The 26,739-nt window shown below is 40.1% G+C and overlaps 1 protein-coding gene across 1 annotated transcript in view; it reads right to left on the reverse strand.

Annotated features, from left to right (window-relative positions):
- The window catches only part of TYR (tyrosinase), a 48,922-nt gene that overhangs the window by 10,868 nt on the left and 11,315 nt on the right, over positions 1 to 26,739 (reverse strand). Inside the window, exon 3 of the mRNA XM_088534983.1 lies at positions 17,874 to 18,021. Within this exon, the coding sequence (XP_088391109.1) occupies positions 17,874 to 18,021 (148 nt within the window). The remainder of the gene's footprint in view (positions 1 to 17,873; positions 18,022 to 26,739) is intronic.

Below are 26,739 nucleotides of genomic sequence, written 5' to 3' on the forward strand. Positions count from 1 at the left end.
GATGTTGGCAATGTTGAAGAGAGCAGATGGTCCAGAGGGTGGTGGGAAATACAAGGCAGGATAAAAGAGAGAAGAGCTAATCAAAAGGCATTGGGAATTAGACAGAGGGGATGAGAACAGGGAAAGCGTAACCTGGAATCTAACAGGGATAGTCCATAAGCAGTCATTACCAGAGATGAAAAAGGAGAGGGAAGGGGAAGAACAGCTACTGTGTGAAAAGCAAATGTTACCCTTAGTTTGACTAGAAAAAGAAGAAGCAGATATGTTGGTGTCTCTTAGGGACACACAATTCCTGTATGCAAACAAACAAACAAAAAAGACCTTTTGGTCTAAGCCAATTCCTTTCTTATCTTCTTCCCAGGAACAAAATACTTAGGGCTTGTAATCAGCTATCAGGATGCATTTGTATCAGGGAGGTTATCCGCTGGAGTGGGCTATCCTGCTCGGGCTGAAGAAAATGAATCCTATTTATCAGGTCTTTTGGTACAAGATTGGACACTGAAAAAGGAGAGATTCAGTGACTATATCTTTAATTTTTTGCCCTCCCTTCCCCTCATCCCCCCACACACTCCAAGTGCCAAATTATCCAAATCTTCAAGCAATTGTGGTTGGTGACCAGAGCAAATTACCTTGGCTGTCTGTGCCTCAGTGGTTTAAGATTTAAATTTAAAAAAAAAGGGCATGATTAATGTTGGAAAAAATTATATGTATATATGGAATTAATACATCTTAATGGTGTACTAACTATATGGGACTATTATTTCCAAAAGAATGCTGGATCCTTTTTCGTTCCATGTTTGTGGCTTTCATTGACTTCTACAAGAGGCTTAGAGGAGGTTTTGATAGCTATATATAAAAAGGTATTTCCTAAAATGAAGAAGATGTGTAGTGACAGGAAATTGAAAGAGATAGGAGAATGTTTTGAATTTGCAAAACAAACTCTCACATTTAGAGCCCCCCAAAATTTGCTATCTATAGTATATGTACAAAGCAGGAATGATTTTAAGGTTGGGGTTTTATTAAACTAAATATTGAAGGTTTAAGAATTACTGGAGTATGATGATTCAGAATCTATGCAAATAATATTTTTATGATAAAAAACCAGTACTTTAGTATTGCAGAATAGGATGGATTAGACAAATTTAGACTAAAACAAAGCTCGCAGTTTGTATTTAAACCTTGCAACAACTAATTTAGGGACACTACAAATTCACAATCACTTTAACACTTTGGTTCAATCAGAAATCAAGTGCTTGACTCAAAAATAACTGAAGGAAGTAAATCTGATTGGAATTATTCTCAAAAGGACAAAAGAGCCAAAAGTATCACTTTTGCATATTAGACAACTTTCAGAAAGTGTTAGGAACCCCATTTTATTTTAGAGAAAATAGACAAGATGACACCAGATATGCTGCTGTGGAGCAGAATCTCAACTACAGGGCCACTCTATGCCTACTAGACTGTGACGCCTCGAGGAGTTAGATTATATCATTGCAAAACAGATGGTCTCAGTTTCATTTATGGTTTACCACTTCTCTAAATCTATGTATAGATCACTCTGACTTTTAGTAAGCCTAATAACACTTGTATATACCAGCATGGTTAGGTTTAACAAGCTGGTATACAGTAAAGTGCAATAAGGACTGTAAGTATACGGATTAGTACAGTAGTACAGTAGTTTAAATTTTCATTCTGGAGAAGTATACTTCAGCTTTGCAAGGTTTTAGTGTGATAAGGTACTTCTTTTACAGAGAAAATTAAAACCATCTATAAAGAACACAGATATATCACAGCTTCCATCTGATTGCATATAAAATGGATCTGAATATTTTCCTTGTTGTTCTGTTCCATACATACCAAATCAAAAAAGTGAAATGAAATGAGCCTGAGTAGAAAATTAATTTGAAAAAGCTTGGTTTAAAGAGTAGAGTGAAAAAAATATATCAGATTGATTCGAGGATCATTAAAAAAACGCACCAAAATATATTGCTGCATTCATATGGTTCTATGAATAATATATGCAACAGGAATTATAGCTAATGAAAGGATGATTCAAAATAAATGGCTTTATGTTGCCAGTGGGAAATATCAAACAGAGTATTAGCAGCACTGGTGTAGGTAGGCTGGATAACTTCATGCTGTTCTAGCTAGTGTTGTATATTTTGCTATAAGATGTTGCTCACCACAAGGGAAAATTAAAACCTGTGAAAAGTAAAGAAAAACAATTGGAATAACTGTTTTCTTTATGATTTTGGGAAGAGTCTCCTCTAAGAACAGTTTCCCAACAGTGTGTCTCCCCTGTCATGACTAGAGATACTCTTGATAGATTGCAATGAAATAGGAGAAAGCAAAAAAGGAGAAAATAGTGCTATCCTTGTACTAAGCTGTTAACGGAGACATTGACCCATAGTGAAAATCTAATTGGCCATTCAGGAAGATTTTCCAGAAGTTTAAGATAGTTTTTACTCTGCAATTAAGGAGGGCTGGATAGAGGAAAGGTGAGGGAGAAGACGACTATGTACCTGTGTGGCAATTTCACTGCCACATAGCCAAAAGCATGTGTGATACTGCTTGTGTCCCTGGTGGGACAAGGACCATACTCTCCTCCTTACGCAGAAGGTTCATGATCACTTCATATCCACATGAAACATCCTCCCCGCTCTCTTCTACCTTCTTGTCCTTGCTGCTGTTCTGGTGGTTGTACAGCCATACTATAAAAAGAGTTAAGCAAGTGATTTTGTTTAAAACCAACCACCTAATTTCTTTTTTTTTCTGGGATTGCTGAGGTCAGATAAAATCCCAGGCCTGATTCACTATGAGGAGCAGAAGTGGGCACCACCAGGCAGCAGCAGAAGGTGAGCAGGACTGTTTCTTCAGCTGATGATGTGCAAGGTTATGCTGACTGAAAGGATCAGAGAAGCTGTGCCCTTCGATTCTGGTAGCTTGAGCTTGATAAGCCCATACTTCTGCTAAGCATGCACATAGGAAGTAGTAACAGTTCAGCTGCTAGATTTTATCACTTTTTGACATTCAGATATGTACCCGTGTCACTACTTGCACAGTATTTGAGACATTCAGTCCTGATTTACAACTGTGAAAATGAGTCTAGGTCAGGCATACTATGGTAGGAGGAAAGCAGAACAATATTCCTCATAACTTATTTATATCTTTTATTTCAGTATCATGAGATGTGACATTCTGTAAAAGAAATCTGGTAAGTGAGATATATTACCATTTGGAAAGAAAGGACAATGGAAACAAATTGAGGAGGCTAAAGTACCAGTCCAAGGACTATGGCACTTTTTTTGAAGTGAAGTTGTCACTTCAAAAGTTGGCACTAATCACCTGATATGACAAAGTCACCTCAGGTAATTCCCATCCCAAGTGCCTGGGAGTAACACCGGTGCTTCAGTCCTGGAAGAGCTGCTAATGCTGAGGCTGTAAAGTCAAGGCACTGTACTGTTTGCCAAGGTATGCAGTTATATTGCAGAGTCCTTTTCTTTTAGTGCTAAAGACACTACAGAGACTCTCAGGCTCATTGTAAAAAAAAAAAAAAAAAAAAAGTGTGCTCGTCACAGCACAAGTATCTGATTAAAAATTAAGATGCTACCCTCAATTATTGCTAGAAACTTAGCCGAGATCTCCATGGCCATTTCTCCCCCACTGTTGAATCCCTCCTGAGTTTACAGTGCTCGCTCTACATCCCAGACCCAGCTCTTGGGGAGCTTCTAGACTTCTCCAGTCACCTCCACAATGCAGCACGCGTGGGCAACCTTGGACAAAACACTTCTGTCATGAACCCCTGCATCAATGTCCCATCAGTCCAACACCAGTCTCTGGTTCTTCTGCATCTCTTACCCTGTGCAACTTCGCTCTGCTGCTCATGCCCTGTTCAATTTTTATCATTATCCTCCAGCACTTCAGAGTACAAGAAGAAAGAAGGGGCAATTGCACCAGGTCCAACCTAGACTGCTGAGCTACTGCTGTCTTTTGCACAGCTTCTTCCACAACAGCACTGGTAGCTCGCACAAGGTAAGAGGACAAGTACTGGTGACAGCATCTCTGACTGCTTTCCTGAAAGTCTGTGCCAAACCAGCCTTAACAAGGAGGTACAATATCATCACAAATGTGTTACTGTGAATAAAGATCACATCTACTGGCTATTCTGCATTTGTTTGTTATTCACCGTGGCTATGGGCATCATTATTCATATCATACTCCAGAAGGACACCTGACAGGGCTATTTTTTTCCAGGCTGGGAGAGGACTCACCAGTTTTGACTATTTATGGCAGCAAAGAATGGATCAAAAGCCACAAGACACTAGCTTACAAGTTACACTGAAAATGGTCAGTGTGATTCTGGGCTCTGATCTGAGTATTTCCTGGGACATTTTGGTTCTCCTGGCAAGTTCAAATCCCTTCCAACCTAAATACTGCTCATTCTATGCTTCTGTATGTGTTGATATGTAGTGGAACTCCCAGGTAAGAACAATTGTGGCTCCAGGTTCATCCAGAATCCAAGATCTTGGATTGGGTTCATCCAGAATCCAAGATCTTGTCCAGTCCTGTTCAATTTATTCATCAATGACCTGGATGAAGGCACAGAGTGCTCCCTCAGCAAGTTTGCTGATGACACGAAACTGGGAGGAGTAGCTGATACCCCAGAGGGCTGCGCTGCCATCCAGAGGGACCTGGACAGACTGGACAACTGGGCGGTGAAAAACCTCATGCAATTCAACAAGGCCAAGTGCAAGGTCCTGCACCTGGGGAGATATAACCCCAGACACCAGTACAGGCTGGGGACTGACCTTCTGGAGAGCAGCTCTGCAGAGAAAGACCTGGGTGTCATGGTGGACGACAAGCTGACCATGAGGCAGCAGTGTGCCCTCGTGGCCAAGAAGGCCAATGGGATCCTGGGGTGTGTTAGGAAGAGCATCTCTAGCAGGTGGAGGGAGGTGATCCTGCCCCTCTACTCAGCCCTGGGGAGGCCACATCTACTCAGCTCTAGTGAGGCCACATCTGGAGTATTGTGTCCAGTTCTGGGCCCCACAGTACAAGAGGGATGTGGAGCTGCTGGAGAGAGTCCAGCGCAGGGCCACAAGGATGATCAGGGGCCTGGAACATCTGCCCTATGAGGAGAGGCTGAGGGAGCTGGGCCTGTTCAGCCTGGAGAAGAGAAGGCTGAGAGGGGGTCTAATCAGTGTCTATAAGTACCTCAAGGGAGGCAGTGAGGAGGATGGTGCTGGCCTCTTTTCACTGGTGGCCACCGACAGAACTAGACGAAATGGCCGGAAACTGAAGCATCAAAAGTTCCACAGGAACTTAAGGAAAAAATTCTTAACCATGAGAGTGACAGAGCACTGGAACAGGCTGCCCAGAGAGGTTGTGGAGAGGTTGTGGAGTCTCCTTCTCTAGAGATCTTCAAAACCTGCTTGGACGCAGTCCTGTGCCACGTGCTCTAGGTGACCCTGCGTATGCAGGGGTGTTGGACTAAATGATCTCTAGAGGGCTCTTTCAACCTTAAGCATTCTGTGATTCTGTGATCCTGTGATTCTATGATCTTGGTCTTAGTGAGGTGTAATGCCAAAGGGGATCAAGGACTGCTCAGTCCATGCTGGGTGTGTTTCACTGCTAGCATGTCCCCAAAGATTATACAAGAACCTTCTTAATGGTCAGAATGGAGAGAACCAAAGAAGCCCAGCTCTTGGCTTAGGTGCTTTCCAAAGAAAACTTTCCAAGGAAACCCGTCAGAAGATTCAAGACATAAGGCTTTCTCCATCACCTTACAATACCAGGTTATTACTGGGGTGCAACCTGGGGTACTGGGGGCCGCTGGGGTGTGGGACTCATTATGTCAGTGTAGAACATCTTGGGATTGTAAAAGGTATGGGATGTTTAGGGACGCAACCAAAGTTGGGGAAAAGGAGAGGTCAAAGTGGCCTGGGGGGGGAAATGTGTGGGAAAATAAATGGAAAGGGAATAAAACAAGCTGATCACTTATAAACAGGTGCTAGTCAATATGCTTGCCTGGCCATGCCCTGCACCTGGTCAACACAGTCCATCTTCTTACTGAAATCTATTTCTAGCTATTTCCCTGGTGTGGATCACTCTCTTGTGTGTGCCTCTAAGTGTATGGAGGTCTAAGTGTCTGTAAGTGTATACATGTGCATATATATATATATATGCATATATGTATATATATATTTTCTGCTAATGAGTGTTCATCCTGGTGAAAGATGAGAGATCCTGGTGAAAGAGAAAGGAACAGGATAATATGTACCATTTGTGTGAGTGCTGTGTTTCCTGTGTTGAAGCATTTAGTTGGCTATGTATATTGTATATTTATTGTGTGTATGTATGTTTATTAGGAATACAGGCTCAGCCTCAGAACTGACTGAAGCTGGGAACTTTGGCTTTATGGAGCTAATGAACTTGGCAAGTACAAACACTTTAAACAAAGATTTGCACAAAAGGGAGGGAAAAAAAAAAGATGTTTTAGATGCCTTGGCCCCATGGAGCTGCTCTTTCACATAACTGTGTGAGTCTAAATTTTATTTTACGGCATTTATTTCCATGTCGGTGAATGCCATGCCTCTGAAACATGAGTATTCATTGACAGTGAAAGTCTGGTATCTTTGTTTACCTTTACTCCACCTTCTTAACTAAGCAAATTGCTCGCTTTTGTTGCCCACAATGACTTAGTCCACCTGCAATAGTGAGGAACAATGTGCAGATGACACAAAGCATCCTACTTATCTAGACAGATTGACATTGGCTGCAGGCTGCTACCTGAAGGGAAATTCTCTGGATGTGTCATAGCAATGTGCACCATACTGACATCTTCAAACTCATTGCAGAACTGGAGAGGCATGTGGCGTTTAAGGACATTGGCACTGGCCTGCTCACCATCCCACTGAAAGCATCTGCACCTCCTTCTGCCTGCATGCCACAAACTGGAAGCTTGGAGAGATGCAGATAAAGGAAACCAAAGGAAGGGAGAGAGGACAGCCATAATCCAGCATGACCAATCCCATCTAAGACACAACCTCCTTTCTTTGCCTACTTCTGATTCTCTCTATCGAAAGCTTCAAGGTTACTGTGATCACCTGGGATATGAGATATCTTCCCTCTGCTAATGTGATTTAGAGCATTTCTCCCCTTATCTGTAAAAGGCTCTCACCATCCCTCTAGGATTAAGGGGAAGAAAAAGGATCTTCAGCCATTTCAGCTGAAACTGTTTCTCTTCGTGTCAACGAATGAAGTAACTGTAGTCAGTTGGAGAGTATGTGATTGGGTCTCTCCCTGCTGCTCAGCATGCCCTCATGTGCTGCATGTGCCCCCGATCCAATAATAATGTAAGTGGTTTTCTTTTATTATAAAACAGCAGCTCCTCCATTTTCTATTGTGAGAAAAAGCTACTTAGGCGCCTGAATCCAAAAGAGGATTCACATGTGACAACGCTGAGCAGAGAAAGATAGCTGCCATCAGAATAGGAATAAGTGCTGTTCCTCTTACAAAAAAAAGCTGCTGAATTCCTTTCCCCATTTACTGTGCTGACTCCCAGGAATCATATTCTTAAATACCTAAATCTTCCCAGGAAACACATATTGCTTCTTTGATCCCATAGAATGTAGATCTAGGGCCTCTAGGTCATGGCTCCCGGGCAGTTGGGGAGCTTTGTAACTCAGTATTCCAGTCAATGAATCCGACAGAAAGATTCTCCCCTTCTCCCTTTCCAAGAAATGGTGTAGGCTGGACCAAGAAGTACTGAGCACGGCCCATATTTGATTGGTTATTGATGGATTGCAACATAAAGAGCTTTATTCCTACCGGAGAAGGAGATAATGGATTAGTACATCACTCACTGCACTAATTTCAGAAGCTCAGTGTTGGAAATTGTCTGAGACTCTGTGCAGAAAAATACAAATGTGGTCTCATGTGGAACTGGGTGATTACCTAATTGTAATCTAGCTATTGGTAGATCAAGCCAACTCCTGCTGAAGCTTATTCTGCCTTTCCTAGAAAAAAAAAAAAAAAGTGACTTTAGGTCAGACTTAGCTGGGTGGATGTTCAGTCAGATATCTGATCTGAACTCTATCATTTTTCTTAGTTGACTCAGGCTCAGGTTTTTACCAGTGAAAGCCACCAGTGACTAGCTTTGATGCTGGAGAGGAAATATTTATGCTTAAAATAGCTGTCATAATGTATGACATTTCACCCCTTGCTGTCAAACTAAGGGTTTTTTGGCTAAAAGTATTCATTTTTCATTCAGATTTATGTCCCTGATGTCCTCTGACACTGCGTGTGCCCTCAGTCATTTGTAAATAAGGAAATACAAATGCAACGAAGTGTTTCATGAAAAAGAGATATAACATTTTCTGGGCCATGTTTCCTGCGTTAACTTTCTCAAGTTTATCTTTGCCACAGTTTGCAGCTAAGAGGAAAACATCACTTGAAGTAAGAGATAGTACAAATGCCAATTGTTCCAAAGTTTAATAACTAGTTTCCCCTGAAGGGAAAGATAACAAGGAGATTAAAATGGACTGTGGTGCAGGTAGCTGGACTGACTCTATGTAATCCACTCCTGTGTTCTGTAATTCATTTCTTTTGAGAGAGAGAGATTGTCATTATTGAGGTTCACAAGGGCATGTAATATATAAATCACATCTACAGCAGCAAAGTGATCATTTCTTTTGATGAATAGAAGGTACCTACATGTGGGTGAGAAAAGTACCATGTTTTCCTGTGATTTTTTACAATTTGAACAATTATGGCAGCTATTATTGCAGAAGTGCTGCAGGAAGGAAATTCAGGGCTACGCTGGCTGCCTGCATTACAGTTTGTCTTGATCGCAGTATCGCAGAGAGCTTTCTCCTCCCCTAGCATTATAAGTGAAGACTGGTATACTGTTCTTGACAGTTTTCTGGGTAAAATAACCTTTCCTTTTAAAAAACACAAATCACTTGCATAATATGTAGTAGCGGGCAAAATGATCCATTTTGTACCTGCATTCAGTGAACTAAAATCTTGTCATAATAATGATATAAAACATGCACTTCAAATCAAACTATTTGAACTGAGACCCCTATGCTATCATTTTTAGGAGCAGAATGGACTCTTAGAAACATCTAACCTGAATAACAATGTGACAAGTGAGATTGCCAACTCTTGTATTACACACATATTCCACATGATGCCTGTTTAGCCTTCCTTTGCCTGTAGCCTAAAACAAGGTGGATCTGCATCACAGTGGCTTTTATATATATACAGATAATGACAAGAAAGATAACCTCCATAGCCTGTTTCTTGTCTCTGTTTCCTTCTGCCTCTGATTCTCCACAGTCTGTCTGTGGATTACCAGGGCACTTAAAGGAGTGTGGGTTAGTTAAGATGCAACTTTAAATATACTAAATAATCTTGGCCTGGCCTGTCAAATGGACGAAGCAGCAGGAGGGTTGCTGTAAACTTGTTTTTCTTCCCTACCCATCTGTTCCTGGCTACCACTAGAGACATGATAAGGACTAGTTGGACCCTCTGAGGCTGTTCCTACATCCCCTTAGGTGCTTGGGAATCGCCATAGCAGGAGCTCTAACCTCCTTACAAAAATAGATGCAATAGCTCAGCTTCAGTTTGCATTTCTGCCCCAGACATGAGGATATTAAGGAGAGATACTGGGGAGCTGTGTTTCTCAGCAACACCCCAACCTTCCCACTTACCCTCTGTTTTCTATGGATATATTTATGTGGTATTTTGCAGTACATGAGAACTCACTCTACCCACATACTGAGCCCACTTTGAGTGAGTCAGCTCCATCAAACAAGCTAAGTAGCTCTGGTGAATATGCTACTAAGTCTAAAAGGTTAAGAGGGGAGGGTTCTGAGCTCAGGTTCAGTGCTAGTTGAGAGCAGCTGCAGGGCTACACGGGAAGAGAAGCAGTTTGTGTCCTACTGCAAAAGAATTTGCAGGCAGCCACAAAGGGAAGGAAAATTAAAAACATCCTTCCTTGCTATAATTTCTAAAAAATTCTGTTCTTGAGTTTTCCACCTCTTCACTACTGATCTATTGTCCATTTTATACCTCTGACAGGAATCTGTAGGCACCGAGAAAGCAATCCAAGTCTCTTCTGGCCCATCCGAAAATTAAAGGCATTGCCAGATATCAGTTATCTTTCTCTAATAACCCGTAGAACAGTGATTGACTTTGTGATTTGGTGTCTTCCAGCACAACTGCAGCCAGTGCTGAAGCAAAGCGGTTACTCACCCAGAGTGAGAGAGGCGGGATGCTCTGGTGCAGCAGAGACTGTTGGCAGGGATATGTTGGTCATGCTTATCTCAGTTTGATGCTCAGCAAGGGCTCTGCAGTGCATCCAGGCAGGGAGAGAAAGGTTGACAAGCAACTGCCACCCAGGAGGCTTTGCAAGAAATTAATTTCCCCAAGGTTTTTTAAGGTGGGAAAATAACTTGTCCAGACTCAGTTTTACATACACAAGCAAGAACATAAAGTATAATGTATGCTGTAAGAGTTTGTGTTATAGTGAGCTCTTGAGCTTAGGTGGACCCTCTGTTCTACGTACTGTGCATACATGTATGTATAGATATGGGATGGACTCATCTTGTCAAAACCCCAAAAGAGTTCTCAGCAGATATGTTTATACCTGAGCTAGTTACTGGCCTGTCTCTCCTGACTGTAAGTGGGGACACAGGGACAAGTCTGCACAGTGCAGCTCAAGAATAAAGCTTGGCCACGGCTGACTGTTTCCTTGGAGAGAAAGCTAGGTTTCTCTTTACTGCTCTTGCACACATTCAACATATGCCTATGGTCTCACTGACATTATACAACCCCTGTTGATGCCTCCCACTCCAGCACTGGCAACCCTGCTCTACTGTGAACACTGTTCCTCTCCATGGGCAATGGCATTTATATTCTAGATGCTTCACTCCAAAGGGCATTGTAAAGGATGTAGATATTTCTCCTGAGTATGAAATGACTGTCACTCCTAGAGCTTCCACAAGATTTCACCCAGCTGCTGGATATCAAAGAATACATTAGGGAAAGCAAAACTTATGGGGTAAGGTAGGATTTGGGAGCAATAGGGACTGTCCAGGGGCTTTACACACTATCGTCTCAACCTTGTTCTGGAAGAAACACAGAATATTTCTCGGTTACCAACAATTTCCAGGGACTGGTCTTTTAAAAACTGCACTGTGTTATCCCTGGGAAAAGCAGTAGTGCAGTAACGCTGATGCTTTTTCTCAGTGCAGGGACCTTAACTCCTGCCAGGAGTTAACTCCTGCCTCCTTCCTGCCAGGGACAATTATGGAGAAAACTTCACCTCATCGACTGTGTTTATGCAGGTGCTTGGAAGGACGCAGTGCAGGACACAGTGAAAGTCTAGTGGACGTGATGCAGAAAGGCTGTGGGTTTATGTCGCTGTGGGAGGGGTATATTGCTAATGGTAGCCTCTTGACCTTCCTTTGTCTAACAATTTTGATATGGCTACAAGCCATAGTTCATTCATTTCCAGCAAAATATGACTTTTAGTCCTGGGTCATCATTTTTTTTTTTTTGAAAACATACCTCAAAAAAGCAATGAGTGTTGCTGTGCCAATACCGAGAGAGAGAATTAATCTCACTCAGTGTTTATGCAGTGACTTCTCCATTTTTACACTGCTATATTATTAGCTGTACTGCTGTTGCATTACAATCTCCATGCTAGCTGTGCTTAAACCATTTGTTTCTGTGTGCCTATATTTTCCAATTATCAAATCAGGACAATACATCCTTTGCTTCATGCTTTGTCTGTGTTATCTCCAACTGGAGACATTTCAGGGTAGAGAATGATTCTTATTTCATGTATTAAACAATTGTAGAAAGCCAATGTCTCCTTACAAGAATTTCAAATGATCCTTTTTGAATGATTTCACTTGGAATGTTCCAATTTCTTAAAGCAAGTAGTTTTGAACTGCTAAAATAGTTCTTGTTTCCTGTCAACATTTCAAAACAAGAGAACAACTTGCTTTTTCTTGTGCCATTTTTTGGTTTCAAAAACCTGAGGTGACATTTAAGAGAAAATGAAAATGTTCTGTTTTAAAAACAGAGTAAAAATAAGAGGCTTTTATTTTGACATCTCCTGCGAGTGAAAATCAAATTTCTTCTTGTTAGAATATTTTCCCACAAAAATCACTTTTTGATATAATGCTAACTTTTTGGGGGAAGTGGCAAGAAAGCGAGAATATTGTTTCCTCAAGGACTAAGCATGTCCATTCTGTTGAGTCAGAGGATGGGGTGTTGCTGGCATGCAAATCGGGGCATGCAGCTTTGGCTCTCTGATATATTTTTGAATAGATTGTTCCATATATGCTTTTCAATTTAACACTTCACTGATAATCAATGCGATAAGCAACATTTTGTTTTTAGGATCTGGGATACACCAGAGCCTGGCATTTCCTAAAGCTTCCCGCTCCAGCCTGCCACTGAAGCAGAATGTTTTTTTTTAGCATCCTGTAGAGAAGTCTATTGCAGCTGATGTTGCTGAACAGCCCAGAGACACTTGCCTCAATCAAGCAGAATTAGTGCCATTATTATAGGTCTCTGAAGCTGGTATCTAGAAGAGTTTCCCTTGAATCTGCTTGGAAGTGTTGGGTAGCTGAGGGGCCAGTGTCTTCACTCTCTGAACAATATTACCCTTAAACTCGACTGCTTTTGGCAGGGTGCATGTGTGCACATGCACTTGCCTACACAGACAAACACCTGAAGGCTTTGGTCTCCTTAGCAGGAGAATTTAGTCCTGTGCAGCAGTAAGCAGAAGAGTCACTACTGAACCAAGAAGATCAACATAAGTCCGCCCCAGTGTCTCCTGTTATTGCCACTTCATTGAACTGTAAAAGCAGCAATTCCTCTTTCTTATTGCTCACATTACCTTAGCACTTTGGAGTCCTAATCAGCTGATAAAAATAATCACGCTGAATGCTGCACAGATCAAAACACTTGGACAGTCCCTTCATCAAAGAGTTTGTAATACACGTGGACCGAGAGACAAGAGATGGATACAGACAATTGGGGTGAGGACAAGGAAACAACAAGCACTACTGAGTGGCTCACTGGGTAAGGATTTCAGCTCACCGGCACCCTAGTTTTTCTACAGGCTTCGTTAAAACTGTGTATGTTTAGGGTGAACAATTCCCAGCCAAGAGGAGCATGTTTGGATGCTGAACAGCTATAAGGTCAAGGTTAATGCCAAAAGATTGTTGATGGGGTGAGTGAGTTTCACAGCAATGAATATAGGATGATTTGGGGATGGGCAGCGAGGGGCCTTGGAAGTAAAGAGCAGCAATTCAAAGTCTGATGCAACAAAGAGCAAGCATGATAGAAGGTTGCAAACAGAGGGCAATACCAGGTCAATATGAGTTATACTTGGCTAGTATAGCGCATTTGCAAAAGCATTTTGAATGACGTCTGCTTTTAGTAAGGCTGTAGAAAAAGGTGCTGTTGCAGTAGCAATACTTTGATAAAAACTGGAAAGCCACTCTAGCTGAGCAAAAATAGTCTAACAAGACTGAATCATAAAGATGTTACAGAGAGAGTGAAAGGCTACATCATGTTGGGTGTCTGTAAAATCATTTGTAAATTGCTTGCAGCAAAGAAAGTGCCTTTGAAAGTCACCCATACTATTATAATAAACCCTGTCCATTACCGCAGAGCAAAGAAACAGAATGAGAACTGGGGCCCTGCTGTGCTAGCTGCTATACAAGCAGTGTAAAGTTCTTTAATAGCAGCTAATGGCACTTTATTTTCCTGGTTGCTGTTTAGTTATTCTTCCTGTTTGTAAGGAGAAGTGTTGGGGTGGGATGGGAAAGAAAAGCTAAGTGGAAAGAAGGGATATAGAACAAGTGAGAAGAAAGACAGAAGAAACAAAGGACAGAACTGCAGGGAGAACCCGGTGAAGATCCTCCATGGTTATGGGGATGGAGGGACTGAAAGAGTCTCTGCTGTGACTGCGGGCTCTGGCTTTCACTGCTTTTGCAGCTGCCCTTTCCAATTTGAGTGGGCTGACTCCTCCCTTGTTATTCCCTTCTGCTGATTGTGGAGCATATCTGAACGGCAAGAGATTTGCAATTAAGTGAAATGCTTCATGGAGCTAAAAAAGCTTTTTTTTTTTTTTTTTTCCCTGAATGTACATTTTGTTGCATCTCTGTGTTTTTCTGTTGTTGTGGTGGGTTTTTTTTTTAAACCATTTAATTGACAATTGATAATTTTCAGGATGGCCACCTGCTATTATCAAGGACTGGGGCTTAATCCCTTGATTTTCTAGCTAGTAAACAAGAGGTAATTTGCTACAGAAACTGTCCCTTGGGTGCACTGGTACTTCTGCACCGCTGGGAGGGAATAGCTTGAAAAAAGGGGAGTGTTTGTGAGCAAATGCTTTTCTTTTTTACCTGAAAGGTCTTCTCTGATATGCCTCTGCCCAGTCCATCCTCCCTGTGCATCAGGCCTGGTAGGTGAGCCTGGGGTGAGCAGCAGATGGGAGTTGGCTGTTGCTCTGTTTGGAATATAACTCCTAGCATTTGGCTCACACCTGTCAGCAAACTCCATATACACTTGTTTATCCTCCTCTGTACCATATGTTTCTATATAAAACCAGTTCCAATGATCTATTGCCTTACTTCTATCACTCCTATTATGGTCGTAACTGAGCATTTCACAGTCGTTAATGCATTTACACTGACAGTGTCCCTGTTGCGTAGGCGTTTAGTATCACCCACTTTACAGATGGGTTAGCTGAAGCTCAAATCAACAGCTCCTCAAAAGTCTTTAGGCACCTCTTGTTTAAATCAATGGAGGGAAACACATCTCTAGGAGATGTAAGTTTTGGAAAGCAAGCTACTGACTTGATTTCACACAAGAAATCTCAGTGGAGTGAGGAATCCTTCTTCTAAGTCCTGCACAGATGCTCAAAATGCTGAACCGCTCCTGACGGCCTGGCACAGAGAATTTTGCTACCTCCACAGGACCTGGCAGGCCTGCAGTTGCTCATCTCTAATCTTTTTCTTAGGTCCTAATCTTTAACCCTTTGCCAGCCAACCCCTGCTGCACAGCCCTCCATATCCTCACCAAAGCCTGGAGGAGATAGACTGCTAGGCAGAACAGCTGGTTGTCCATCAGCTCAATGCAGTGGTGAGCAATGAGTTAAAAATGCTGTGTCCAAATCAGAAGGGTTGATATGGACCAAAAAAAAAAAGTTTCTGCTGCAGTAGAGACTGTTTCTTCTATTATCCTCTATTCTTTATACTCTTGCTTGCCTCTCAGAAAAGAACTTCTCAGCCCTTCAGATTTAAAGTCTATGTAGGAGAGGAACAGTTTTTTAAAATGTGCTGTACTTACCTATCAGTCACCTACTTATTAATTATAACTAAAAGCATGATTAATCTGTCATGGATAAGACTGCTAAGTAACTCTAATCATGCTAATGCACTTCTGTCACTTATACAAAAGGCAGCATTATTATCAATTTTCACATCCATGTGTACGAAAGCCCATATACAGAGCAACTGCAAATCCCTGCTAAAATTCTATCACAGATGGGAAGAGGCTGCATCATGGCTTTCTACACTGTCCCCACAGCGCCTGTGCATTGATTTATTTCCTCTGCACCAGTAGGATATAATAACATTATCTTTTGCACATAGTTTTGCCCTCTAAAATGGAAAACAATTACTGTTATAGAAAGTATTTCCAGAGGCTCATAACAACTGCAGCTCCAATATCTCTGTGGGAAGGGTCAGCATGAAGACCAAAGTACTACTTAAGCCCTGTACTGAGTGGGAGTTAAGAGATGCGTAGGTCTTATACAAGTATGAATATCTAAGAAAAGCTGTATTGTTTCTATATTACAGAGCATAATGCTTTTCTTTCAATGTCTCTTTTCTCTGAATGTTCAAATGATCTGTTTTTTAATAGCCTAGACACTGGAAAGTTAATTTCCAGGTGCCAAACTTGAAAGCTGGAACCATGCCTGAAACCCTTGTGTATCCAACCTGTTAAGCAATCAAAAGGTGGATATGCTAAACTGCAGCCAAGATATGATGTTTAACTTTTAAAATGTTCTAAAGAAAAGCTATTCACGGAGAAAACCTTCAAAATAGACACCTCCAGAAGACTAATTATACCATGCAGCAATAGCAACAAAGGATAGATGGGTCATCCTTCTAAGGAACCGTCCACAGGCACATAGATGACCTGAATAGAGTGATGCTCTATTTTTAGATGGATAAAGTTTTTAGATGGAAAACTGTTAGGTTCATTGAATATATGAACTGCGGGCAAAAATACCCAGCTTTTCTTTCAAAGCTACAACTAGCTACTATTAGCGTTTTGGTGTGAACTGCCCAAGATAAAGAACATCATTTCAAGATAATGTCTTCAAAATGTAATCTGCATCCCTGCTGTTCTGCATGCCTCCATGGCCCAAATAAAGAAGCCATTTTTCTTTTCCATCTGAATAAGCAACTTAATGCTTGTAAACTAGGTCTCACTCAGTAGTTTCTGAACGTACAAAGTTATGAAAGAATCCACAAAGTTTTTGTCAGGAAATAGTTCTTTCCTGAGTATGAATCTCTCCAGAGCTCATGACATTGAACTTCGTAGTGCTGCTAGTTAACTAAATGACTTGATAAGAAGAGCAGGATGAGTTGAAAAGGATGATTTGGACAGGTAATCTTCTAAAAATATAGGAAGCTTTCTCAGAGGGAATAGAACAAAATTTTGAAGGAGCTGAATATTTTTTATTAAAAACAAACAAACAAATACACAAAGAAACAAAAACAAATAAACAGAACTACAAAATACAACCTGCCTTCCTAGTGCTAGATCCTGGAACAGTGTTGATCTGTCTTACTTTTTACTGCAATTTAATTATGTCTTTCAAATCAGAAAGTCTGCTACCGCCTTCCCAGCTCGCAGATAGAATAAAGGTACAGCACAAAGGGATTGGACAAGAAACTGTTCTTTTTTTATTATTACTGTTCAAAACTATCTGCGCAGAAACTTCACTTAGAAAAATCTAATGAATTTCAGCATAATATTTAAAGTGTTGAATGTATAGCTTTGCAATCTCTTTAGCTAACTTTCTTTTTTATTGCCCTTTAGTCTTCACAGTTTTGTGTACACAGTAAATTGTTGTAGCCATTCACATACATTATAGAGGCATGCTGAAAATTTTAAGATCACCATTAAATCTTGGGATGCAGTTCTATGCCTTAGCATAGCAATTTCTTCTCTTTTTGCAGAACTGCACTCCCCTACTCCTTCTTATTAATAAACATGACATCCCTCTGTTTGCTTTCCGCTCCATCTGCACAGATGTAGTCTTTTATTCCAGCAAGAGAGAGTCGCAGTTTTGTTTGTCACACTGATATATGAATTTTTACTTCTTTATTTATGGATAGCATGCTAGAATTTTCCTTATGGAAAAGAAATTAAAACAGTACTGACATTTGGAATGTAAAGGAATTACTCCAACTGATTATAGTCGTGTTAAAATGAGTCATGCACTTTTGGTCCAAACTCCTTGACATACACTTCCATATATATTAATCACTATGACATCATTGAAAGACTATTTTTACCTTGGTTAAAAAAAAAAAAAAGCTGAATGTATTTGTCAGCTTTTCAAATGACATTTAATCCAGTGAACACACAGACAGGTTATGGAAAGTTACAGCACACCTGCTTTCAAGTAGCAGCAGAGCTCAGTTCTACATGACAGAAAATATTGTGCGTGCCATGGCATGTAAAATCTTTACAGTTCTGATCTGCAGTGAAAGGTACAGTGTAAAAACACAAAATAAGTCAGATTTACCAAGAATTAAACTCACCTGTCAACAAAGGCATGGTGCACTACAAAGATAGGATCATTTGCAGAGCCTTGTACTTGGGACATGGAGCCGTTCATGTAGATGTGAAGTGCGTTATGCAAACCGCTCTGAGATATGTTTGATATTGCAGTGCGTGGATCAGCAAAGCCTGTATGATGAAAAGAAATCATATGCTGATATGGCAATGTGTATAATTCTTTTTTTCAGCAAAACTCAAGATCAAAGTACCTACCTTCTCTTCATTTATGTTCAGCTTATAAGAGAAAAAATCAGGAAAACATATAAAGGAGTGCTAAAACATCTCAAAGGCATAGCAAAAATGACATCAGAATAAGCTAAATTAAAACTCCTTCCATGTAGTTGATGCAGCATGTTGGTAAATGCATAGCTAAACTGATTCATATTTTTAAACTTCTTTGTCCATTCTGTCTAGCTGTTAAAAGGTAACCTAATCTCTGAAGACATTTATGAATACATACTTTTCTCATGTTGAGTAAATTTACACATTTTGTTTTATTTTTGGTGTTTATGCTATGTTCTTAGGTTCTTAAGATAAAACAAGCTATTATATTTCATTATATATTCAAACAATAGTCATCTTTAATATTGTTTAATATCATTTGTCTCTACAAAACATATTCTTTCACTGACAGGAGTCATCAGAGCATAAAATTTAGTCTTTACAAAAGTAAATAGTTGATTAGGTGATTTTTGAAAATGGTGTTAGTCCTCTGTTTAATCCAGGTTCTCCATTAAATCTCTTTAATTTGGTTCCAGAAACAGACTGCTTCTCAGAATTTCTGTAAGCTATAAGATGGGGAAGCATAGTGGGTAAGCATGAAAATATTTTTACAAATTATAATTAAATAAAAAGAGTTACTAACACTGTGCTGATCCTCAGTACTTTACCAGTATGCCTGCATTTTTTCCAGATTGTAAGGCAGGAATAAGAGAGATCTTAGCTCTTGTCTTTGAAAAATGTCTCATACACCTTGAACACCTCCCTTATTCACTTATCTGGACCAAGAAGCAGTATTTTAATATGGACCAGCAGCATGTTTTTGAAGCGAATCTCAAAAGTGTCCATCTGTTTCATGCTGTGATTCATGTCAGAGGGCAATTTCTGACTTTTGGATGAAGTCTGACATGTGCCAGGTGGGTGTACAGTTTACAGAACAGAACTAGAGCTGATTCAAAATTATCCCTTCTACCTCAGAAAAAAACAAGTATGATGGGACTACCTTAAGTATTCATTGAAACCTGACCAGAGTGGAGTCTGGTCCTTATGAGGACCAGGCCTTATGAGTGGAGTCATACTCTGTCAACCTGAAAATATGAGTTTTAGACCCCACTGTGAGTCTGAATGTGCTGGATGAAATAATTTAATTTCTTTGTGCTTTTGAATTCCACCATCAGTCTTTTCTTTGTCTATTAACCCATTTAAAGGAGGAAAAAACTTCCTTAATAAAATGATGCTAATCATAAAGGGCATAGTTGTGACACCTAGGAAGAAATATATCATAATAGCCACACCTATTTCTGATTGTAATACTGTGATAGAGATTTTGAGACAAGGAAAGACATCGAAGAAAACAAAGTATCATGAGAGTTGGAGGAAATAGCATTGGCTTGTGATGAAAAATGCAAGACTTCTAGGAGTGTCAGTCTTGATTTAGGGGAGAAAGAGGAGCTGGTTATTGTCTGCAGATAGCTGGGAGTTTGGCTCAGATATGGAGCAGGATTATTGAAAATGCTGCATAATGACATAAATAGCCATGGTTGAAGATCTCACAGTGAAAAACTTGCCCACAGAAAAGTGTTTGAAAATGTGCTATAAAGAATGATAGGCATTGACAGTCAGGCAAGAACTCACAGGAACTGATGGTAGCAATTTTGGTCTTCTTTGCTGATGGCCGCAGTTTGTGGTCAGTAGAATTAGCTCATGCAGAAAGTCCAGGTGAGCCACCCCTCATGATATGGGGGCTCAAAAATAGCTTTCTGTATTTCAGCATAAAGTAATTATTTCGCTTATATTCAGCTGCAGTATCGATATGGTGAAGGGAGGACAGAACTTTGTACAATCCAACCAAAAAGCTAGAGGTTTTACATTAGATTTGGAATGATTCTTAACATTTCTTAATATGTTGAAAACATTTGATCTAATAATTCAGAAGGGATAATCTGAACACTCCTTTTGGTTTGGGACAACTTTTCATGGAACACCTAGACATGAGAAATCTATCTTAACGATCCAAATCTCTGTAACAGGAAGAGAATTGAAGCCCCCAGCTCCACTTAATTGGAGAGCATTCAATCAGTGTCAAAGGTTTCATCATATTTAACCATATGCTAAATACATCTGAAGTTCTAATACTTAGTCTGCTATGGAAACTCTATATAAACAGTAAACTAGCAGGGATGAAACAATAATGCATTTTTGCTTTGTTTATTTTATTATCCTATGCCTTATTCTGCTTTCATTTGAATTCTTTTATCTCAGAAAATAAGCTCTTTCCTTCTAAAAGTATTTGGAACAATCATGCATCCGGCTGAATTAAAAGCTCCTTGCCTCTAGAAAGGGGAAGCTTCACTTCCTTCTCCTGCCTTGCTCCATGCTGTTGCTCTCCTTTGTGTTAAATGTTGCTCTTGCCAGGCCTTCCATGAGCCGATTTAACTCACTCATCTGGCAGGGAAGGATTTTTTTTTTTTTTCCTCCTAAGGCTGTTAAGGTGCATTATGTCATTAAATGATATGATGAGTCCCAGAGCCGGTAGAAAGAGGAGGATAGTGGCTGACTGGAGGATGGAGGAGACAGCACTGTCCCTGATGGCAGGGAGCTGTTAAATCATCTGGCCAGGACAGGAAACAATCACTCAGACATCCTTTTAAATGCCCATTTGATTACAGTGTACTAGACACAGTCATTGGGTCATAGATCATACATCACTGCAGCAAATGGAAGTTTTGCCAGTCATTTCATTGAGGAACAAATCACATTTTTAAGACATCATAAACCTCATTCTGCTCATGCTCATAGCACTATAAAGCAATGACAGTGATTCAGTGAAGCTGAACTAGCTTCACTGGAGCCAGGCCAAATTAAATCTGATAAGGATCTAACCCAAAGTTTATTATAGGAGGGGCTAATGATGCCACCTGCAATTCAGGCTGTCAGACACTTTTTGGAAAGGTAAATAGGTGGTTCTTATTAAACATGCAGTTGGGTCAGGTGTACGCCTTTTAATAGAGAGTGTTTAATTATATTAACTGCAATTTTTATAGTCTAGCAACAGAGACAAGATAAGTCCATGTGCAGTCAAGAACAGTTATGCATTAAGAGTTGGTAGTGTTTTCCTCCACTCCTCATCTGCCAATGAAGGAAGAGTAGCAAGTGTTGAGCTGATTTCAGGTGGGTGCTGAGAGTGTTATCAGCATTCGGTGCTACCGTAAAGCAGGGAACAGTTCCAATAAGCCTCTCTCCTCTGAATATTTTAGTGGACTGCTTAACGTCACTGCTAACTACTATAACATTATAGTATTAGTGAATTTATTAAAACTCATTTATAATAGCTTTGCAGACTGTTGTAGCTGAATAATTGTTTTTCTTATGAAAGAAAAAGTAGTTTTGTGTGACTTTCTGGGCGTGTGATCTGGACAGCAGTGATGCTGAAGGCCGAAATCTGCTTTGTGTGTTGAATGTCTGAGTTCACCTGACTGTCATACTTATTCCCAGTCTCCCTGGGAACAATTTTTGTACTTTCTAGAAAAGGGCAGGTCAGGTAGATGCACCTGCTTTGAAAGAGAAAGGAAGAGAAAAAGATAATACTTTTAAGGCCATATGCTCATAGGTCTTTGAAGTTAGTGATGTTCTTCTGGCTTATACTGGTGGAGTCTTTTTGCCCTTGGCAATTCTATAGGAATTTTTTCTAAGTTAAATCTTACATATTCTCTCCAGTTATTAATATAATCTTGCTACAGTGAGGTAGCTGCAAGATCTGCAGAATTTGGCCCAGGGGCTGTAATAAATGAAGGTACATGATTATCTAATTTAGACCATGTCACCATCCATATTTTCCTTAAAATAATGCTTGTACACTCTGGTCTGGACTGAACAGCCCTTTCTGTTTCTCTGTAATGACCCTCTGTGACTTGACAACATTTTCTCTGTGTAATTTCATTCAGAGGCTAAAAGTTTGAACTGCTTGAGGAATTTTTTTTCGGTTGGAAAACTTCATTTTGAGAAATGTTGAACATTTTTTGCGGGCTATCTAGATTACAGTGAAAGAACTGAGCAAAGTTTTTCAGAGGAAAATTTCTTATTTCAGGAAAAAAAAAAAAGGAAATGTCCTTTAAACCTTTAAAGTGAAATTAAATTTTGAAGTGTTTGATATTTTGGTCCATTATGACAAAACAGCAGTACTGTTACATAATTTGTGAGACAGTGGAATGCTATGATATGGTTCCGCTTGATACTATGTATCATAAATTAATTCATGAATAATGAAAGCAATATGCAATTTTAGAAATAAAAAATGACATGTTATTTTGTCACTTTGTAAAAAACTTAGAAGACACTGACTTTCATTTGAAGTTGACACAAATATTCCACATTTCATATATGAAATTCTCCCACAAGAAAAAAAAAAAGAGAAAAGAAAAGAAATTCTAAGTTTTTCAGAGTTCTCTTATTCTAAGGAGGTGTCAAAACTGAACTGTATAAAGAAGAAACCCAGTTATTTCACCTGCAGTCAGCTAATTCATTTCTCATCTTACTTGCTGCTGAAGAGATGGATCAATGTTCCATCCTTTTCTTGTGTTCATAAAATCTGATAGTGTCAGCATTGTTTCCCAGTTAGGGCTACTATTCAACAAATCCTCTTCAAAATAGTTGCCTCCATTCCAAGGGACAACACACAATCTATTTAACACATTCCATTAAAGCAGAAGGTCTATCCCTGAGTGTGAGAAGAGTATGCATACTCTGCCCCAGCGTTCCTTATTGGACAGTATTGGCCTTCGCCTTTCATGACCTCTGTAGTTACTCTTACATAACGTCGTTTTGTCAGTATAGCAGCATTTTCTCTTACCCAAAGATTCAGCCTGCACTGTTAACAACTGCTGGTAATAATAATGAAATCTACCTTTTAGATGGGTGAAAAAAAAGTATTGTTTTAGTTTCATTTTACATGGACGTTCAGGCGTAATAGAGCATGTAATTTTGCACAGAAGTGCACAATAACATGCATAGAAATTGAATAGTCTGTTCTCATCTTCTGTTCTAAGTGACACAGGTGTTTTCTTTCACAAAACTGTAAATGGGGAGTAAATCTCAAACAGATGTAAATTAGGAGTCATTCCTTTAGAGTAATTGACTCTGTTCTGGTCATTTGTGACTCTTGAATAACACCACTAAAGTCAATGGAGTAGCTTTGGATTTACTTTTTATTTAAAAGAGATTATAATTGACTTTGTATGTATTGGCACAAATTTTTGTAAACAAGTAAAGAAGGATTGATATGGATTTTGCTTAGAAAAGGACATAAATGTTAGGAAAAGTATGAGTGTTAGCAGGTTTGTGAGAACACCATCATATAGAAGCAGACACTGGCATAGTAAATGCAAGCTGATGGTTTAAATTTGGCACCTGCACACAACAAAAAGCTAGCCAGACCATTAGTAAGAGACAGCCTAATAAGATAATTTGCCTTGGCAGTAGAACTGGCCTAAGAAGTTCCCATCATCTTTTTTAACTTTAGTCATGTACTCTTGGCTTCATATTGTAGTTCACTCTCTTGTTGGTTGAACTGTTGTAAATTTTATGGACCGATGGTATGAATTCAACAGTTGAAATAATTCAGGATAAGAATCCAGTGTTCTCAAAAAAAAAAAAAGAAATTAAAAGCTGTCTCAGAATGGTATTGTGTCTGGAGAAATAAGCTCCATCTCTATGACAATATAGATAAATGTTTCCTGAACTAGATCTAGATTTCATTCAAACAAACAGACCCGTCATGAAAAAAAAAAGAAAAAAAAATGCCCTTATTCATGGAACTATATGGGCTTCCACTCCAACAATTACTGAATTGACCAAAATGTTCTGATGGAGAGAAAGATAATGAGAAAGAAGAGAGAGAAAAGAGAGAAAGGAAACAAGTTTCCTCTAGAAACTTACATTCAGTTTTCTCTGAGATGATTCATCCTGATCCAATATCCTTCAAAAACTGAACTTCAAATTGAACTTTGAAAGTTCAATTGTTACACAGGAATTTGGACGCAGGAAATGGATAAGAATTAAAGTGATAAGATTCATACTAGAGTAGAAAATTTCTCAAAATACTCAGAAGACATGTAGTATACAGCATCCTATGTAATTTCTTTTTCCACGCATGAATGGATTCACTCCATTTAATGGATAAATTTATCTACTGTTCTGAATTTTTCTGTATTTCATAATCATTGTTCCTTTTCTATTTTAATGAAAGAGAAAAGAGGAAAATGGGAAAAGAAATTCATTGAAGGTGATGTTGTAGCAGCTCAATAGATTTTGGAAAAAATATGGTTCTTGTCCTGCTCTTCCTCTTGTCAGTAATTATTTTAGTTCAGCAAGCTAGCTGTATTAAAGTTAATCATGCATCTCACTAGCTTAAGAAAATTGTTAATGAATTGAGAACATACAGAAAGATCCAACCCTGACAATATTTTGAGAACTAATGCTAATGAAAATAATGACACTTAAGGCTGAGAAGCCTTGTGGCATATTGGGCTAAGAAAAGCATGGTTATGAAGCCATTATAATGTCTTACTTTCTTGTATACTACACTTAGAATAAGGAAGTAATTCAAAAATACATATACATATGCAGGCAAAAGACATATATATGTAGAAGGAAATCAAAGGTTTTAAGCTTTTGCTAGAAGTCACTTATGAAAAAGGATAGCACAAAAGTTAGCAATAGGATAGCCATATGGAGCAATGACTGGAAACAGATTTTGTTGTGGAAGCACATGAAGGGAATGGTAGTTATGCTGCAAAGAAATAGTCTATAACCTATTGGGGGTGACCCGTGCCCTGTACATGGCTTAGCTATTGCAGGACCCCAAATAATGATGGTGATGATCTAAAACTTCATATCCTCACTTAGGAGAAAGACAAATAACCACTCCATTTCTGAAGGATTATTGCACAGAACTGCAGAACTCATCTGAAGATAGATTTGATCTACCAAAGGTCTTTTCAGATGCGGTATTGCTGCAATTCAAACTAAATTCGTCCCTCACAACATCCTCCTGGGCAAGCTCCGGAAGTGTGGGATAGATGAGTGGACAGTGAGATGGATTAGGAACTGGCTGGATGGCAGGGCCCAGAGAGTGGTGATCAGCGGTGCAGAGTCTAGTTGGAGGCCTGTGGCTAGTGGGGTCCCCCAGGGGTCAGTCCTTGGTCCAGTCCTGTTCAATTTATTCATCAATGACCTGGATGAAGGCACAGAGTGCTCCCTCAGCAAGTTTGCTGATTACACGAAACTGGGAGGAGTAGCTGATACCCCAGAGGGCTGTGCTGCCATCCAGAGGGACCTGGACAGACTGGACAACTGGGCGGTGAAAAACCTCATGCAATTCAACAAGGCCAAGTGCAAGGTCCTGCACCTGGGGAGGAATAACCCCAGACACCGGTACAGGCTGGGGACCGACCTTCTGGAGAGCAGCTCTGCAGAGAAAGACCTGGGTGTCATGGTGGATGATAAGTTGACCATGAGGCAGCAGTGTGCTCTTGTGGCCAAGAAGGCCAATGGGATCCTGGGCTGCATTAAGAAGAGCATCTCCAGCAGGTCGAGGGAGGTGATCCTGCCCCTCTACTCAGCCCTAGTGAGGCCACATCTGGAGTATTGTGTCCAGTTCTGGGCTCCACAGTACAAGAGGGATGTGGAGCTGCTGGAGAGAGTCCAGCACAGGGCTACAAGGATGATCAGGGGCCTGGAACATCTGCCCTATGAGGAGAGGCTGAGGGAGCTGGGCCTGTTCAGACTGGAGAAGAGAAGGCTGAGAGGGGATCTAATCAGTGTATATAAATACCTCAAGGGAGGGAGTGCAGAGGATGGGGATGGTCTCTTTTCAGTGGTGGCCACTGATAGGACTAGAGGAAACGGCCGGAAACTGAAACATCAAAAATTCCATAGGAACTTAAGGAAAAATTTCTTAACAGTGAGGGTGACAGAGCACTGAAACAGGCTGCCCAGAGAGGTTGTAGAGTCTCCTTCTCTGGAGATCTTCAAAACCCGCTTGGATGCAGTCCTGTGCCACGTGCTCTAGGTGTCCCTGCGTATGCAGGGGGGTTGGACTAGATGATCTCTAGAGGTCCCTTCCAACCCTAAGCATTCTATGATTCTATGAGTCTATGAAAAGCAAATAATGTATTTGGAAGATCATGCTAGGATATTCAGTTATGGCTGTGGGCATTTGCCATGAAATTAGTGTGATAAAGGCACAGCACTGAAGAAGGGGTTTGATATATTAATCAGATAAAGCACTGATTATGATTTTAGGATTAAAATAATATCTACTCAAAATATTCACTCTTCATCTACTAAAAAAAACCCCACTAAAGTATCTACTCAAAAGGTTTCTTTTTTTTTTTTTCCCCCAAACCTCATTTGTTTCCCATTTTCAAAGGTCTATATATACCTGGAGCTGGAGCTGATCAGTGCTTGGAAACTCTTGTGGCTCCATCAGACAAATCCATGTTCTTCACTGTTTTTAGAGTAGAATTTGATTCACATTTTTACCTGAGAAGATTTTATGGCATCCCACACCACGAACAGTATAATACTGAATGTTGCAGGCTTTGATTTCTTGTCATCACATCAGCTCTT

This window comes from Tinamus guttatus, unplaced genomic scaffold (genome assembly GCF_059628265.1).
Source record: "Tinamus guttatus ecotype Peru unplaced genomic scaffold, ASM5962826v1 Tinamus_guttatus_pri_ptg000602l, whole genome shotgun sequence".
In the NCBI taxonomy this organism is placed as follows: Eukaryota; Metazoa; Chordata; class Aves; order Tinamiformes; family Tinamidae; genus Tinamus; species Tinamus guttatus.